General features: G+C 45.7%; 1 protein-coding gene across 1 annotated transcript in view; it reads right to left on the bottom strand.

The window, feature by feature from the left end:
- LOC133425140 (NACHT, LRR and PYD domains-containing protein 12-like) overlaps positions 1 to 17,487 on the bottom strand; it is a 132,858-nt gene that overhangs the window by 72,498 nt on the left and 42,873 nt on the right. Inside the window, exon 6 of the mRNA XM_061715821.1 lies at positions 96 to 269. Within this exon, the coding sequence (XP_061571805.1) occupies positions 96 to 269 (174 nt within the window). The remainder of the gene's footprint in view (positions 1 to 95; positions 270 to 17,487) is intronic.

The following is a 17,487-nucleotide window of genomic DNA, read 5'->3' as shown; positions in this document are numbered from 1 at the left end:
ATCAGCTGGCACTTTGGTTTGCGGGTGCTGTCAAGTTTGCACACGTTTTTACACACGCAAACCTTTAGTAAATCAGGCCCTTGGTGGATTCTGACCTGAGAGACTCCAGGTGACAGTGTGGACTCTCCAGTCCAGGACACAGCTTCTTCAGTCCAGAATCCTGCAGGTCGTTGTTACTCAGGTCCAGTTCTGTCAGACTGGAGGACTGAGAGCTGAGAACTGAGGACAGAAGTGGACAGATGTCCTCTGAGAGTTTACAGTCACTCAACCTGCAGAGGAGATTAAAGAGAGATCATGAGGTCATTTAGGAAAATGTATTGGTTTAACATTTCATGAACAAGACAACTCCAACTCGGCAGGTGGTTTTCTGTTGACTCCATGTAGAAATAACTTAAAACAGAAGACAATGAATCCCAGAGCGATGGTGGCGAGGAATGAATTACCAGACGTTTGGATTGGAGATAATAACATGTTAAGCTTTAAGAAGAAGAAGCTCAAGTAATTCCTGTTTATGCAGCGAGAATAAAATACACCATTGAGAAGTGAGCTATTGATTAGTTTTTTCTTAATATCTTGTTTCAGAGTGTGATGATAAAATGCTATTCCTGAGTTTTAAAAAGAGGGAATGTAGAGTCATAATGCCATTGTGCTGATTATAATGTTGTTTTTGTACTTTGAGCAGGTGTCCTAGTGTCTGTTGTATCTGAGTTGTGAGCATTTTTTTATGTATTTTAATTAATGATAATGTTGTAATGAAGCTGATGATTCTGATGAGACCCCAGAGAAACTGCTGTGAAAGGTCAGCAGCTAACGGGGATCGAATAAAACAACCAAACAAACAGTTGTAACGGTCACCAGTTGAACACTTGGGGCCCGATTTACTAAGATCCTAAATAAAGAGTACTAAATTGCGTGTGCACTGAAAAAGTTTGCGCGTGCTGTTGTGTGTTTTGCGGGTGATCAACTAAGATTGCGTGCGCAATTGATAACAGGTGCAAACCTCAGTATTTAAATGAGGTGTTGCGTGTCTTAAGGTTTGCGGCGCAAACTTTGCGCCATGGAGAGTGGATGGAAAGCAGGATAGTCGCAAGCGCAAAATGAAATTTGATGAGTTGTAGTTAGAGATATTAGTGGAAGAGGCAAATAAACACATTCATGAACTACAGCAAAGAAATTTAAACATTACCAAAAGAAACGCAATATCGGAGAAAATCTGCGATAGAATAAATGCAGTTATAAGACAAAAAGAACGGCAGATGAGGTTATAACAGAGTCAGCGGCAGAACAGATCTAATTGGGGGGCACATAATAACCAGCGATGTAAATGCTTAATACGAGTTTGCCATCAACGATCACAGCAAACCAGTTTCAATTACACAACATACTGCAAAATCTCTTTTTAATACACACACACACAAGTGTATTGTGCACCCAAACTGCAAAAAAACAAAAAACAACGACGTACAGGCCACGTCTCTCCCTCCCTCCCTCGCCCTCTCCATCTCCCTCTCATACAACGCATACACATAAAAATGTGAACGGTGAATCTCCAAATTTAATTTGACGAAATTAGACAGACCCAAACATTCCACATTTGCGTAATAATAAACGCCAAGGCTGGCGCCATGAAGTCAGTTAAATGCATGTCTCACCTTTAGAAGAGTTGCACATCTTAATTTTCCTATTTCACCATAGATCACACTTTGGGAAGCCTTCTTTATATTTTAGCGTTATTTCCGCGTAGATAAGAGTGAGTTTGATGCTCCTTAACAAGTTTTGTCCGCAGATCAACATCAACCCAGCTCCCCCAACCCCTTGCTCGTTGATTGGCTGATTTATGGTTCCGCGTCACACCAACGCAGAACCGACAGCGTAGGGTACGCGGCGACGCACACCGCACCGCGACCCTACGCGTCGGCTACGCCGTCGATTTAACGCAGAACCATAATTCAGGCGAAGCTGCAGTCTGTCTGCGCTGATCACTGACACAGCGGGTCGGAGCGGATTTGGTCATGATGTTTAACCTGTGTTTTGTGATTAATAAGCACGGGTTTTAATTAAATGTAATTTACGAAGGATGATTTCACGTTCAATAAGATAAGTAATCAATAAAATATAAAGTTTGGCACAAAGGCTTGGCCTGCTTGTGGGTGAGTGGAGGGGGCACATTAAAAGAAGGTGGCAAGATATAAGGCGAAGAACTAAAGAAAAAGTGGCCTTTAATGAAACTTGTGCAACCATTTTTAAAATAGCATGCAGCAGAATAAAGACTCTCTCTCTGCATATTCTTTGATTTTGGATGTCGCCTCCTTGCCACAATAACAGCAGCAGCAGATTAGCACCTTACTTCCGAACGTATTAATTACAGACGCAATCACAATACGCGCAATTACTTTCGGGCTTGGTAAATCTCGTTGCGCGTGGTAAATGGAACAATTTGCATCTTCCCCTCCCAGTATTCAGCGATTTCTGGCGGGTACACCCCATATTGATTATTCATCAGGGCAAAAGTACTAAATGAATTGCGTGTGCTATTTTGCGCATTTGAGAGGCGCAGTCCTCTTTGCACGCTGTTAGTAGATCAGCTGGCACTTTGGTTTGCGGGTGCTGTCAAGTTTGCACACGTTTTTACACACGCAAACCTTTAGTAAATCAGGCCCTTGGTGGATTCTGACCTGAGAGACTCCAGGTGACAGTGTGGACTCTCCAGTCCAGGACACAGCTTCTTTAGTCCTGAATCCTGCAGGTGGTTGTTGCTCAGGTCCAGTTCTGTCAGTTTGGAGGACCGAGAGCTGAGAACTGAGGACAGAAGTGGACAGATGTCCTCTGAGAGGTTACAGCCACTCAACCTGACAAGAGAGCGTTACAAGAACAAGAAGCCTTTTAATTTCTGTTGTTGAAGCAACATATCTCTTTTTTCTTTTTTTTTAAATGCTGATTTAATGAAGACTTACAGAGCTTTCTTGGAGGCTTTGACCACCGGCAGCAGCCTCCGCAGAGCCTCCTCTGAAGCTGAGAACTTCTTCAGGTCAAACACCTCCAGATCTTCTGATGACAGTAAGATGAAGGCCAGAGCCGACCAATGAGCAGGAGACAGTTCATCTGTGGAGAGACGTCCTGACCTCAGGGACTCTTGGACCTCCTCCACCAGAGAACCATCGTTCAGTTCATTCAGACAGTGGAACAGGTTGATGCTTCTCTCTGCAGACAGATCCTCACTGATCTTCTTCTTGATGTATTCAACTGTTTCCTGATTGTTCTGTGAACTTCTTTGATTTGATGGCATCAGACCTCGTAGGAGGTTCTGATTGGACTCCACTGAAAAACCCAGGAGGAAGCGGAGGAACAAGTCCAGGTGTCCGTTGGGAATCTGTAAGGCCTTGTCCACAGCTGTCTGATAGAGGTCAGTCTCTATGTTTCTCTGTTCCTCCAGCAGGTTGACTCCAGACTTGATGAAGGTCTGATGGACATGAAGAGCAGCCAGAAACTCCTGGACACTCAGATGGATGAAGCAGAAGACCCGGTCCTGGTACAGGCTGCTCTCCTCTCTAAAGATCTGGGTGATCACTCCTGAGTACACTGAAGCCTCTCTGACATCGATGCCACACTCTCTCAGGTCTGATTCATAGAAGATCAGGTTTCCTTTCTGCAGCTGCTCAAACGCCAGTTTCCCCAGAGACTCCACCATCTTCCTGCTCTCTGGACTCCAGTGTGGATCTGTTTCAGCTCCTCGTTCATACTTGACCCTCTTCAGTTTGGCCTGGACCACCAGGAAGTGGATGTACATCTCAGTCAGGGTCTTGGGCAGCCCCCCTGCCTCTCTGGTTTCCAGGACGTTCTCCAGGACCGTAGCAGTGATCCAGCAGAAGACTGGGATGTGGCACATGATGTGGAGGCTCCGTGATGTCTTGATGTGGGAGATGATCCTGCTGGTCTGCTCCTCTCCTCTGAACCTCTTCCTGAAGTATTCCTCCTTCTGGGAGTCAGTGAACCCTCTGACCTCCGTCACCATGGAGACACAGTAAGGAGGGATCTCATTGGCTGCTGCGGGTCGTGTGGTGACCCAGAGACGAGCAGAAGGAAGCAGGTTCCCCCTGATGAGGTTTGTCAGCAGCACATCCACTGAGGTGGATCTTCTGGGGTCACTGACGATTGTAGAGTTGTGGAAGTCCAGAAGAAGTCGACTCTCATTCAGACCGTCAAAGATGAACACGACCTGGAACTCTTCAAAGCTGCAGATTCCTCTGGTTTCAGAGAAGAAGTGATGAACTAGTTCCACCAAGCTGAACCTCTCCTCTCTCAGCACATTCAGCTGTCTGAAGGTGAATGGAAGCAGGAACTGGATGTCCTGGTTGGTTCTGCCTTCAGCCCAGTCCAGAGTGAACTTCTGTGTTAGGACTGTTTTCCCAATGCCGGCTACTCCCGTCATCATCACCGTTCTGATTGGTCCACCTCTTCCAGGTGGGGGTTTAAAGATGTCTTCCCGTCTGATGGTTCTTTCTGCTCTGTGTGGTTTCCAGGAAGCTGCTTCAATCTGTCTGACTTCATGTTCTTCATTGACTTCTCCGGTCCCTCCCTCTGTGATGTAGAGCTCCGTGTAGAACTGCTCCAGAAGGGTTGTCTTTCTTTTTTTAGGGATCCCCTCAGACACATGCTGGTACTTCTTCTGCAGCTTATACTTTAACGTAACTTAATGAAAGAACATAAAGACAGAGATTTAGTGTTTTATAAAGTTCACTCAACAACTTAATTCTAAAAACAATCAGGATCTGAACATCCGCTGATCAGTAACTTTACGATGAGCAGTCCAATATTGAGTAGATCACTTTTAAAACACCTCTGAACATTCAGGATGTGGAAGTGACAAGAACATCTGGGGGTCCTGGAGTTTCTAGTACCAGGATGTTGTCAGTAGAGCCCTGATGGGTTGTGGGTTGAAGTGGAAAGTCCAGGTTTAAGACTTGGAGTGGAATTGGTCCCCACAGTTGCTATCAGATCACATCAGGTTGGTATCTCAGAAGTCTGGAGGATGGATGAACACCTCAGATCCTTAATTGTGTTCTTAGACACCTTCCTAAGAAAGGTGTGACCAGAGACTTGTCTGCAGAATTGTTTAGGTGGGTGTTAATATAAATGTATATAAAAACTGGTCAACTCTGACTCAGCATCGCCGTTTCAGGTGTCATTACCTAAAAACTGGGACCATTTACCTGTTGCACCAGCTGGAGAGACTGGATCGTCCTGGACAACAGGTTTTTCTGTTAAAGGTCAATGAAACAAGTTATCATCAGTTATTGTTTAAACAGGAAAAAATCTTCATAGTAAGATGGTTTTTGTGCTTTTTCCTTCTCTACAACAGACCTTTATAACTTTTCATCTTCTTTAAAACCGTCTCGGCCACCTCTCTGGTCTTTGAGGAGAATCTTTGACTCATCAGATCTACTGTGTCCAATCTGTCCGCATGCTCCAGACGACACAGTGGGATCGGTTTGAAACCATCCTTTGATTCTTCTGCATTATTCAGGTACCACTTGAATTCCTTCAGCCCCCTGGAGTCCAAATTCTTCAAAGTGTCCTTCAACCACATTTTTACCTTAAAGAAAGAAATCATCATAAATGAAGTTTTAAAATCTGAATTTTTGACAGCGAATCAGATGGACTTGAACAAACTCAGGAACATCCAGAAATCTGAAAATGGGTGACAGACCAGTGTTTCCCAACTCTGGCCTTCAAGGGTCGCTGCCCTGCATGTTTTAGATGTTTCCTGCTCCAACAGGCCCACGTTTGGACCTGCAGGTCTTCTTGGCAGGAGCGGACTCCAGCCAACCCAGTAAAACCAAAGATGAGTCTGGCAGTCAGCTGGACCAGTGACCCTGTTGCGTCCAGTCTGATAGTAATGGGCTTCCGATCGTCTACATCAATGTCATATCACAACACAACAACTCTTGTGCCAACTGACACGCATGATGGAGACACTCCTGAAAACTACTGACATAATCTAGCACATTGTGCTTATTGTGTGATGTTTCCGTCCACCATCTTCCCTTGAGAAGCTGAAGAGGACGACCCGCCGCACGACCAAAGACTAAAGCTGCAGGACAAAATCCAAGAGATCTCTGTGCGGTCTCTCTGATGGCAAAGAGCAAAAGTGGAAGACCCTCATCCCTCTCAAGACAGACCTGGACAACATAGACTTTAAAGTCTGATGAAATCGTTCCTCCCAAGACTCGGAGTGACAAGGACTCGATGTTTGATTCAAATACTGTGGAAACTTCTCTGCTGACTTCAGTGAACTGCTGTCTGTGATCTGTGTTGATTTAACCGTGTAATCATTGTTGCTGATTTTAACATCTATGTGGACAATCCTCAGGACATGTGGACAACCCTCAGGACATGTGGACAATCCTCAGGACAACTCTCAGGACGAAAGGACTAAAGACCTGGGCAACTCTGGACAACTTTGGGCTGACGCTGCATGTAACAAAGAGCAAACCCAATAGGGGGCGGAGCTAGACCTGCTGACTATGACGGTCTGAGCATCTCAAAGGTTAGTGTGTCTGGTGTGAGCATGTCTGAAACAAACAGATCCCACACCACCAGGGGTCGAAGATCTTTTCTCTTTTCTTATTAGAACAAGGCTTGATGCAATCAGGTGTCTTTGCTTATGGGCGTGCAACAACGTTCTTTTCAAGTTAACACCGCAACGGCTGAGACCAACACTAATTTAGTGCAGTAGCCATGCGCTCAAAAGCACCAAAATAAGAGTTTCTGACCGAAACAAAAGGAACTAATGTGGTGTGCTTACTGACGTCAACGTGTGTGCTTTGAGGGGACGTAGCTATGGACGCGGGTCAACTCTTTTCAAGAGCTCTGATCCGGAGATGCATCACTTGCACTAACACCTCTTTGTTGCGCGTCTCCACCTCCTGAATATGAAAGGGTTAAGCGGAGATCTTCGGGGGGACAGACCTGGTTGAGGTTCAGAAACTGGATCAAGGTCCACACTGGATCACTGAACACTTGAGCAACCTCTGCTACCTTCACACCCGCCCCGTCTACGGCGGTAGACGTTTCTAACAGCCTCTCAGACGTTAGCTGCTCTGCTTCAGCTTTGTCAGACCGTTTGTCCGGTTCTTCATCTACAGACTACGAGACTTCCTCACTTCTGGAGCCTCTGGTGGTGAAATTAGGAATAGCAAAAGTTGGCCCTTCTGCGTTAGCATCAACTGACGGGTCTGTTGGATTAGTCATGTATTCGTTGTCTGTAACATTGTTTTCTTTGAAAGAGAGAGATCTCTGCTTCCATCAGCCAATGAAGATGAAGAACAAGGAACTCTTGAGTTTCTCATTCGGGAACAAAGGAGGTTGTGATTTAAGACCAGAAGCAGTTTGACTTACAGAGATCATCACTTCCCTGGAGTCATCCTGGTAATCTGACGTCACATCGTCATGTGTTTGAGGCTGAATGCTGCAGAAATGGAGAGAAAAGAGGATTGGTCTGCAGATGCCTGACTGTGATTGGTTGACAGGTCCAAGTAACAGCTTCTGAAGTCTTGTTGTGAAGCGATAACACTCTATGTACGGACGGCTGCCTCAGTCATCCACTCAAACGCGCCAGTCAAGGTTTGTCCCCGAGGGACATGGTTGAACCTTCTCCAGGTTAGCTGAACTCCCCTCCAGACCTGGGGCCTCATTTATAAAGCGTGCGTGCTACAAAACATGGCTTGAAAGATGCGCCACCTTCTACACAAAGGTTGGGATTTAAAAAAAAAAAATAACGGGAAAATGTGTGTATCTTTATGCAAACTTTGATCCTAGCGCACAAACATTTTGAAGACATGGAGAACTGGTGACGCAGGCGGTGAGGTGGTGAAATGAAGCCAGATTCATGTCATACTTTTAATTTCATAACATTTCAGACTTATAATATAATAGCGCTGATCGTGTCCCTCTGTGTTTGAAGCTCAGCGTCAGACAGGACGCTCTGGTGCTGCTACTGCAGCCGCGGTGCAGGACATGCCGTGCCGGGAACCTCCTCATCACCCACCGCGACAACTGGAGAGTGACTGAGGACAGAACAAATAATTGCTGGGCCACTCTCCTCTTGGCCTCCACCTTCAAATCACACCACTTCTTTTTTATTTCTGCCACAGATGTCAGGGTTTGACATTTCCCCCAGTTTGAGTTTCAGTTCTGTCCCTCCAGTTTCCCATCTGCCCTGATTGTCTGCACCTGTGTCTCGTTATCCCCCTGTTATATCTAGTCTTGTCTTTCCCTGCTCCTCGCTGGTCCATACTGTTTTCTCCCTCCATGTTCTCCTCGTCTAGTTTTTTGGATTCCTGTTTTTTGTTCTGCCTTGTTGATCCTGCTCAGCAGCGTTTTTGGTTTGTCGTTACAAATAAACCTGAGTTTTCTGGAACTCCTGCCTCCTGTTCTCCTGCCTCCTGCATTTGGGTCCTCAACAAACCACCAATCGTGACAGAACGGACCAGCCAAGATGGACCCAGCGGGAAAGTTCATCACCGTTTCTCAGTTCGCCTGTCGGGAGGCGGAGAAAAACATGCAGCGTATTGAGGAGCAGGATTCACCCTTCTCTGGAACGCACCTGGCTTTCCCAAGCCCGAGCCTTCAGCTTCAAGGAAGACGACATCGGCGCAAGCCCCGGTTTGTTCAAGCTCCTGTGATGGTCCCGGCCCCCATCAGCCAGCTCCAAGGACCCGGGTTTCCCAAAGCTGGCTCCTTGGGTTCGGTGTGCCCCGTCTGCTACGCCCCGAGACCGACCTCCTGACCCGCCTGCTACGCCCCGAGGGCGACCCCCGAACTGTCTGCCTGGCCGGCCCGGTCCCTAGGACGGCCCCCGGAACCTTGACCATGTGGTTGGCCCGGACTGGCCTTTAGCGCATCAACGACGTGCTCATCAACTCACTCGCTTTATTTCTGTTAGTGATGCCACTACTGTGACCACCAAATAATGTGGTTTTCCTGGCCTCCACCTCATCCACAACATCTCCATCTCAGTCTCCGTGAAATTTAGTGGCACGGTGGCTCTACACATGTCTCATTCATCCTGACGCACAACAGAAACAGACTGCAGGTGGCCCTGCGCATGCTCAGCAGGCTCATTTATATGCAATTACAGTCTAAATGTAGTTTGCATTCACCATTCATTGTAGAAAGTGGGTGTGTAGAGGGCGGAATATGAGGAGAATTCACGTGCGCAACCCTCCAGCTGGACAGTAATTTATAAAACGAACATTGCGTGCACATGGTTTTATAAATCCAGATTTTTTTGTGCGCACGCCATTTTCGGCTTTTGAGCGCACGTACACTTTTAGGATGAATCCTACGCACTCTTTTATAAATGAGGCCCCTGTTCTGGTGCTTCTTCATGCTATCAATCCTCTGCACTCCCAAAGACAGCTTAACCTCTTCCTCATTCCCACCTCCTCCACTTCCTCTTCCTCACCTCCTCCACCTCCTCTTCCTCACCTCCTCCTCCTCCTCCACCTCCTTCTCTTGGTCTCCTGCTGTCTCCAACCATGGAGGAGGTCTGTCCTCTCTGTCTGTAAACCTTCCCTTTCCTCTCGCTGCTACTCTTCTATCCATAAGTCCAGTCCTCCTGGTCCACTAGACATGGATTACTCTTCTATCCATAAGTCCAGTCCTCCTGGTCCACTAGACATGGATTACTCTTCTATCCATAAGTCCAGTCCTCCTGGTCCACTAGACATGGATTACTCTCCTATCCATAAGTCCAGTCCTCCTGGTCCACTAGACATGGATTACTCTTCTATCCATAAATCCAGTTCTCCTGGTCCTCTAGGCATGGATTACTCTTCTATCCATAAATCTAGTCCTCCTGGTCCACTAGACATGGATTACTCTTCTATCCATAAGTCCGGTCCTCATGGTCGACTAGACATGGATTACTCTTCTATCCATAAGTCCAGTCCTCCTGGTCCACTAGACATGGATTACTCTTCTATCCATAAGTCCAGTCCTCCTGGTCCACTAGACATGGATTACTCTCCTATCCATAAGTCCAGTCCTCCTGGTCCACTAGACATGGATTACTCTTCTATCCATAAATCCAGTTCTCCTGGTCCTCTAGGCATGGATTACTTTTCTATCCATAAATCTAGTCCTCCTGGTCTACTAGACATGGATTACTCTTCTATCCATAAGTCCGGTCCTCCTGGTCCACTAGACATGGATTACTCTACTATCCATAAGTCCAGTCCTCCTGGTTCACTAGACATGGATCTGTGAATTCCTTCGGTGATCAGCTGGTTTTTGGTACCAACAAGCGTGTCCTGATTGCAAAGAGCCTCTGTTTTTAGATGTGAGTTTGTTGGTTCGTGTGTTGTTCTGGGTGACGACTTACTTGTGATCAGAGGAAGGACGTTGTTCAGGGTTGGGATCAGGAACAGATCCCAGTCCAGGTCCTGCTTCAGATTTAGGTTTTGCTTTGGGTTCAGGTCCTGGTTCAGATTCAGAAAAAAAAGCAAATAAAGATTTGTCGGGTTCTCAACCCAAGTAGTTGGAGAAACTGACCGACTGGATCAGAGCTCTCCATTAAGTGTCTCTATAGTAAATAGTAAAGGAGTAAAATGGGAAGAATGTCAAGCTCAAACTGTTGAAAAGAAACATAATTTCATAAGGACGTAAGCTCACCTGCGGCAGATGGACCGGCGGACACATCCAGCTCAGAGGAAAGTGAAGGATTTATAGTTTGAAGATGATTGATCATCTTATTGCAGACTTCCTTTCCCTTTTTATTCACAATGTAGACAAGGCCGCTGGCCTTATTTACTCTGGTGTGGTTCTCCTCCAGTATCGACTTCTTGTCCCGCTCATCCAAGACACCGTCAGTTACGAGGGCCTCCAAGAGCTCCATCAGGGTTTGTTTAGACACTTTCTTAACAAAGTCACTCAACATCCTGACATTTCTCTCTACGAGAAGAAAAACAAAAAAACTTTATTAAGACTTGTCCTTTTAAGGATGTGAGTCGACAAGGATTGAGAAGTATTCCAACAAGTATTTAGAGCCACATGTGTAAAATGAACATGATTCCCTTTAAGTTGCAGTTTGATGATAAACCTCACAAGGCGTTACAGTTTGGTTGTTTTTATAACGAGGCTGTGAAGCTAATTTCCTCCATTTGACCATGAAAAATATTTCAGAACAAATGTGGACAGTTCGCACTGATTATGTGTTTTCCTTTGTTTGTCAAAGTATCGTCAGTGTTCCTGTCCATCGTTATTGAGTCTACAAAGTCCAAAGGTGCACATACAGGCGTGAGTTTCTGCCTGGCATAGGCAGAACCAACCAGGCTAGCAGCAAAGCCACACAAGCCAGCGATTCCCACCATCGTTTTGGCCAACGTACACTCCTTGGACAACAAATGACACTACGTCAGACTACAAAATGGACCGGCTGGGACTCAGCACCTCGCCGTGCAACTGGCTCCTGGACTTCCTGACCAGGAAACCACAGGCAGTACGGGTCACCAGCAAAACACCTACAGGAGTGATGTTAGCCACCATGTGGATCAGACTACAGGAGTGAGGTTAGCCACCATGTGGATCAGACTACAGGAGTGAGGTTAGCCACCATGTGGACAAGACGGACTAAAGGAGTGAGGTTAGTCACCATGTGGACCAGACTACAGGAGTGAGGTTAGCCACCATGTGAACAAGACGGACTACAGGAGTGAGGTTAGCCACCATGTAAACACACAACAATCTCTCTGAATGTGGACAAAAGAGATTGTTGTGGACTTCAGGAGAGCTCACTCCCAGCATGCTCCTGTTTTTATCAATGGAGCAGCACCAAGTTCCTGGGTGTGCATGTCACCTCTCCTGGGACACCAACACGGCATCACTGGCCAAGACGGCTCAAGAGTGCCTCTACTTCCTCCTGAAACTGAGGAAAGCCAGAGCCCCATCAGGAGCAGCTTCCACAGATGCTCCATCAAGAGCATCCTGGCGGGAGGGAAAGAGACCCATTTCACAGTTTGCATTGCACAGCTTGTGAAGTGAATCAATGCGACTGACCGGGACCATTTACCTGTTGCACCAGCTGGAGAGACTGGATCGTCCTGGACAACATGTTTTTCTGTTGGAGGTCAATGAAACAAGCTATCATCAGTTATTGTTAAACAATGTAAAATCTTCATAGCAAGATGGTTTTTGTGTTTTTCCTTCTCTACAACAGACCTTTATCACTTTGTAACTTCTTTAAAACCGTCTCGGCCACCTCTCTGGTCTTTGAGGAGAATCTTTCACTCATCAGATCTACTGTGTCCAATCTGTCCGCATGCTCCAGACGACACAGTGGGATCGGTTTGAAACCATCCTTTGATTCATCTGCATTCACCAGGTACCACTGGAATAACTTCAGCCTCCTGGAGTCCAACTTCTCCAAAGTGCACTTCAACCACCTCTTTACCTCCTTTAAAAAAAGAAATCATCATAAATTAATTCTTAAAATCGGAATTTTTGACAGAGAATAAGATGGACTTGAACAAACTCAGGAACATCCAGAAATCTTAAAATGGGTGACAGACCAGTATTTCCCAACTCTGGCCCTCAAGGGTTTCTGCCCTGCATGTTTTAGATGGTTCCCTACTCCAACAGGCCCACGTTTGGACCTGCAGGTCTTCTTGGCAGGAGCAGACTCCAGCCAACCCAGTAAAACCAAAGATGAGTCTGGCAGTCAGCTGGACCAGTGACCCTGTTGCGCCCAGTCTGGTAATAATGGGCTTCCGATTGTCTACATCGATGTCATATCACAACACAACAACTTTTGTGCCAACTGACACGCATGATGAAGACGCTCCTGAAAACTACTGACATAATCTAGCACGTTGTGCTCAGTGTGAGATGTTTCCGTCCACAATTTTCCCTTGAGAAGCTGAAGAGGACGACCCACTGCACGACCAAAGACTAAAGCTACAGGACTAAATCCAAGAGATCCCTGTGCGGTCTCTCTGATGGCAAAGAGAAAAAGTGGAAAACCCTCGTCCCTCTCAAGACAGACCTGGAAGACATAGGGGTAAATCCACAAAAGGATTGCGCGGCTTTTGCGGCCGCTAAACCGGTGCAAATGAGACAAAAAGAGAGCGTCTAATTCACAAAGCACCCGCAAAGGGCGAATTGCACCACAAACTGCGCTGCCAAGCAAATAGCGTCATGGTGCGCCTGTGCCATTTGCATGCATGTAAATTAGGTAATATTCATACATTCGGCGCAAAATTGCCCCCTTTCTATGCAAATAAGCCTCATTGCAAAAACCGTCTAATTCACAAAGGCCAGCGCTATTTGCCACACGCAAAAATAGTGGAATAGCAAATACCGTCTTTTCGAAGCGTGTATTAACTGTGCGCAAACTCACTCCCCATCTCTCTGTTTCTCTCTCTCTTCAATATCATTCAAGCCTGTGTGATACTCAATGATATTAAGGGTGAAATCTACAGTCAGACATGACTGTACACAGTCAGATGTAGTGGGGTTGTGGACTTATCGGATTTAAAAATAAAAATAACAGGAGCTCAGGATTCATCCATACAGTAAAGGGGCTGCTTTATTACAAACAATTCCACCATATAAACATATACATTTAGAATGTGTGTGTTTAACAGCTTAATAATGTCATCACATATCACAACATATATCAGACTTATAATAAAATAGCGCTGATCGTGTCCCTGTGAAGCTCAGCGTCAGTCAGGACTCTCAGCTGCTGCTGGAGATACAGCCGCGGGGAGTGGGCTTGCCACCCATCCCTTGAAATACGGAATTGTTACGTAATTGGGAATTAGAATTCATATAAAACAGTTTATTCCGTATTTCACAATCGTCCCATGCACGTCTGTCACATACGCACACACTAGTTAAGCCTAATTATGCCTAAATAATGGTCCGCGTTAAATCGACGCAGAGCCTACGCCGTAGGGTACGCAGCGACGCGCACTGTACGGTGCGCCAGCCGCGTAACTTACGCCGTATGCTCTGCGTCGATTTAACGCGGAACCATAAATCATCCTTGAGCAGCACGGAGGGAGGAGGGAGGAGGGGGAGCGGGGCTCCCGTCCCGTCTTCGCACAGTGTCCTGATGATTTGTAATACAGGCTGAGCCTACCGTTAGTTCTTAAACTGTAAAAAAGCTTGGGGGGGGTGGGGGGGAGGGACTAAAGCATGAGTTTGAAAAGTGGGGGGGGGACATGCCCCCCCTGTTCCCAGTGGATCTTGCGCCCTTGCGCCTCACGGCGTTTTATTTTCACTCGCTTTATTTTTTTATTTCTGCAGTTTTCATTATGGACCAATCTGTGTGCTGAAATATGGAGAACACTGGAAACAGCTCCGCTCACTTACTCAGACAAGGGCAAATTGCACTCAGCCGCAAAACTTTATGGGCGTGTTTGCGCCGGCATATCATTAGAGCAAAATCTTTTGTGAATAGGACCTTAAAGCGGGGCAAATTGCGGGCGCAAATGCGGCGCAATTCACAGCGCTATTTGCGGGCGCAAACTATTCTTTGTGGATTTACCCCATAGACTTTAAAGTCCGATGAAATCGTTCCCCCCAAGACTCGGAGTGACAAGGACTCGATGTTTGATGCAATTACTGTGGATACGTCAACATGTGTGTTTGAGGTGACATAGCTATGGACACGGGTCAACTCTTTTCAAGAGCTCTGATCCGGAGATGCGTCGCTTGCACTAACAGCTCTTTGTTGCGCGTCTCCACCTCCTGAATATGAAAGGGTTAAGCGGAGATCTTCGAGGGGACAGACCTGGTTGATGTTCAGAAACTGGATCAAGGTCCACACTGGATCACTGAACACTTAAGCAACCTCTGCTACCTTCACATCTGCCCCGTCTACGGCGGTAGACGTTTCTAACAGCCTCTCAGACATTAGCTGCTCTACTTCAGCTTTGTCAGAGTGTTTGTCCGGTTCTTCCTCTACAGACTACGAGACTGCCTCACTTCTGGAGCCTCTGGTGGTGAAATTAGGAATTGCAAAAGTTGGCCCTTTGGCGTTAGCATCGACTGACGGGTCTATTGGAATGATGATGTATTTGTTGTCTGTAACATAATTTTCTCTGAAAGAGAGAGATCTCTGCTTCCATCAGATGAAGAAGCTGAAGCACAAGAAACTCTTGAGTGTCTCATTCAGGAACAAAGGAGATTGTGATTTAAGACTGAAAGCAGTTTGACTTACAATATAGTCGTCACTCCCGGAGGTCATGACTTCCGTGAAGTCATCCTGGTCCTCAGACGTCACATCGTCATGTGTTTGAGGCTGAATGCTGCAGAAAAAGAGAGAATAGAGGATTCGTTGTAACAGTTGGTGTTTGTTGAGGACCCAAACGCAGGAGGCAGGAGTTGCAAAAAAATGGATTTATTTAGAAAAAAACAAGAACCAAAAACGCTGCAGAGCAGGATTAACAAAACAGGAGAGCAAAAACCATAAACCTGACAGGACACATGGAGGGAGCAAACAGTACGGACAGACATGAAGCAGGGAAAGACAAGACCAGATATACCCAGGAGATAACGAGACACAGGTGCGAACAATCGGGGCAGATGGGCAACAGGAGGGGCAGAACTGAAAACACAAACTGGGGGAAATGTCAAACCCTGACATTGGTCTGCAGATGCCAGACTGTCCCTCTGTCACTAAAAGTTTTGATCAGAATGAGCAACGGAGGGCAGCCATGGTGAGGCGAAACCTCCCTGGAGTCCCCGAGGGATATGGTTGAACACATTCTCCAGGTTAGGTGAACTCCCCTCCAGATCTGGTCTGGTGCTTGTTCATGCTAGCAATCCTCGTCACTCCCAAAGACAGCCTAACCTAAGATCATCAGGGACTGGTCTGCTAACTGTTCCTAGGACCAAAACCAAGCATGGCCAAGCCGCTTTCTGCTACTACGCCACTTATAGCTGGAATAAGCTCCCGGAATACCTTAGATCTGCCCCAACTTTACCTATTTTTAAAACTAAGCTAAAGACCCTTATGTTTACTTCTGCTTTTAACTGCTGCTAAACCGCAGCACTTTTTATCGATTTTCAGCTTTTATTTCTTACTTCTATTTAAATTTTTAACTTTATTTTTTTAATCCAACTGTTAATGTTTTTATTGTGTTCTGTATGATGTTGATTGCAATTAATTGTTGATTGTATTGGAACGTTTTTATGTAAAGCACTTTGAGCTGCTGTGTGCACGAATTGTGCTATACAAATAAATCTGACTTGACTTGACTTAACCTCTTCCTCATCTCCTCCTGCTCCACCTCCTCTTCCTCATCTCCTCCTCCTCCACCTCCTCTTTCTCATCCTCTCCTCCTCCATATCCTTCTCTTGGTCTCCTGCTGTCTCCAACAATGGAGGAGGTCTGTCTTCTCTGTCTGTAAACCTTCCCTTTCCTCTCGCTGCTACTCCTCTATCCATAAGTCCAGTCCTCCTGGGGTCCGTTTCACAAAGCAGGTTTAGTGAAAACTCTGAGTCTGTTAACCCTGAAATGAGGGAAACTCTGAGTTTTCCGTTTCACAAAGGGAGGTAACTCAAACCAGAGAGAGAGAGGTAACTCTAGCCTGTTTCACAAAGAGAAGTAACTTAAGCTCTCGGTCAGTTACCGTAGGAACAGACGCTCTGAATCTAACCTGGTCGGGACCAGGTTTATTTCAGCGAACCTGGAGTTTCTCTCCGTCTCCTCCCTCAGTGGCGTCAATTCAGCCAATGGGTCTTTACGCAATACGCATCCGTTTTCTGCACCACGGACAGCAAGCGGCAGAGTTAGAGGGCAGAAAAGGCTTATCTAACAAACGCAATTTAACTCGTTCACTTTAACTTCAAACAGTTAAAGTCCAAATGCAAAAAGGAGAGGGAGAGTAAAAAAAAGTCAAATATTTCTCTTAAACAGATGTATAAGAGGATTTATATCTTACTTTGAGATGAACTTGCATAATTAATCCATCAGTGGCTAACAGCATCGTTAATATATTCTGGACCCATCACTTGCCTTCTTTCTTTTTTTTTATTGCGTGGTTGTCTGCTTCCTTTTAATTTTTGTAAGTTAGTAACACTGCAGAGCGCACTTTTTTTTTTAACTTTATTTAAAACTTTATTTAAAAGTTCCAATTACAGTCAGAACATTGACCGTGGACAGTCAGGCATCAAGGAATTAAATAAACAAATACAGTATGAGACATAAAGTGGATGAAGTGCATAAGTCATTACATAAGTAACATAAATATAATAAAATAAATCAATTTAAATAAAAAGAAAGAAAATGGCAGGACATATATTATATCTGCAGAGCGCACTAAAAACGAGATTGATAGCGACCACTGTCGTCAGGGACGCTGGGACATTTCAAGATATGAGGGGGGGGTACAAGTGTTGGGATAGATAATACCTACTGAAATCCATCATGTTGTTCTGATATGCATTTGTAGTTATTTTATATGTATGAAGTAATAG

This window comes from Cololabis saira, chromosome 24 (genome assembly GCF_033807715.1).
Source record: "Cololabis saira isolate AMF1-May2022 chromosome 24, fColSai1.1, whole genome shotgun sequence".
NCBI lineage: Eukaryota > Metazoa > Chordata > Actinopteri > Beloniformes > Belonidae > Cololabis > Cololabis saira.
The sequence above is the reverse complement of the archived record's forward strand: the minus strand, read 5'-3'. Positions and strand labels throughout refer to the sequence as shown.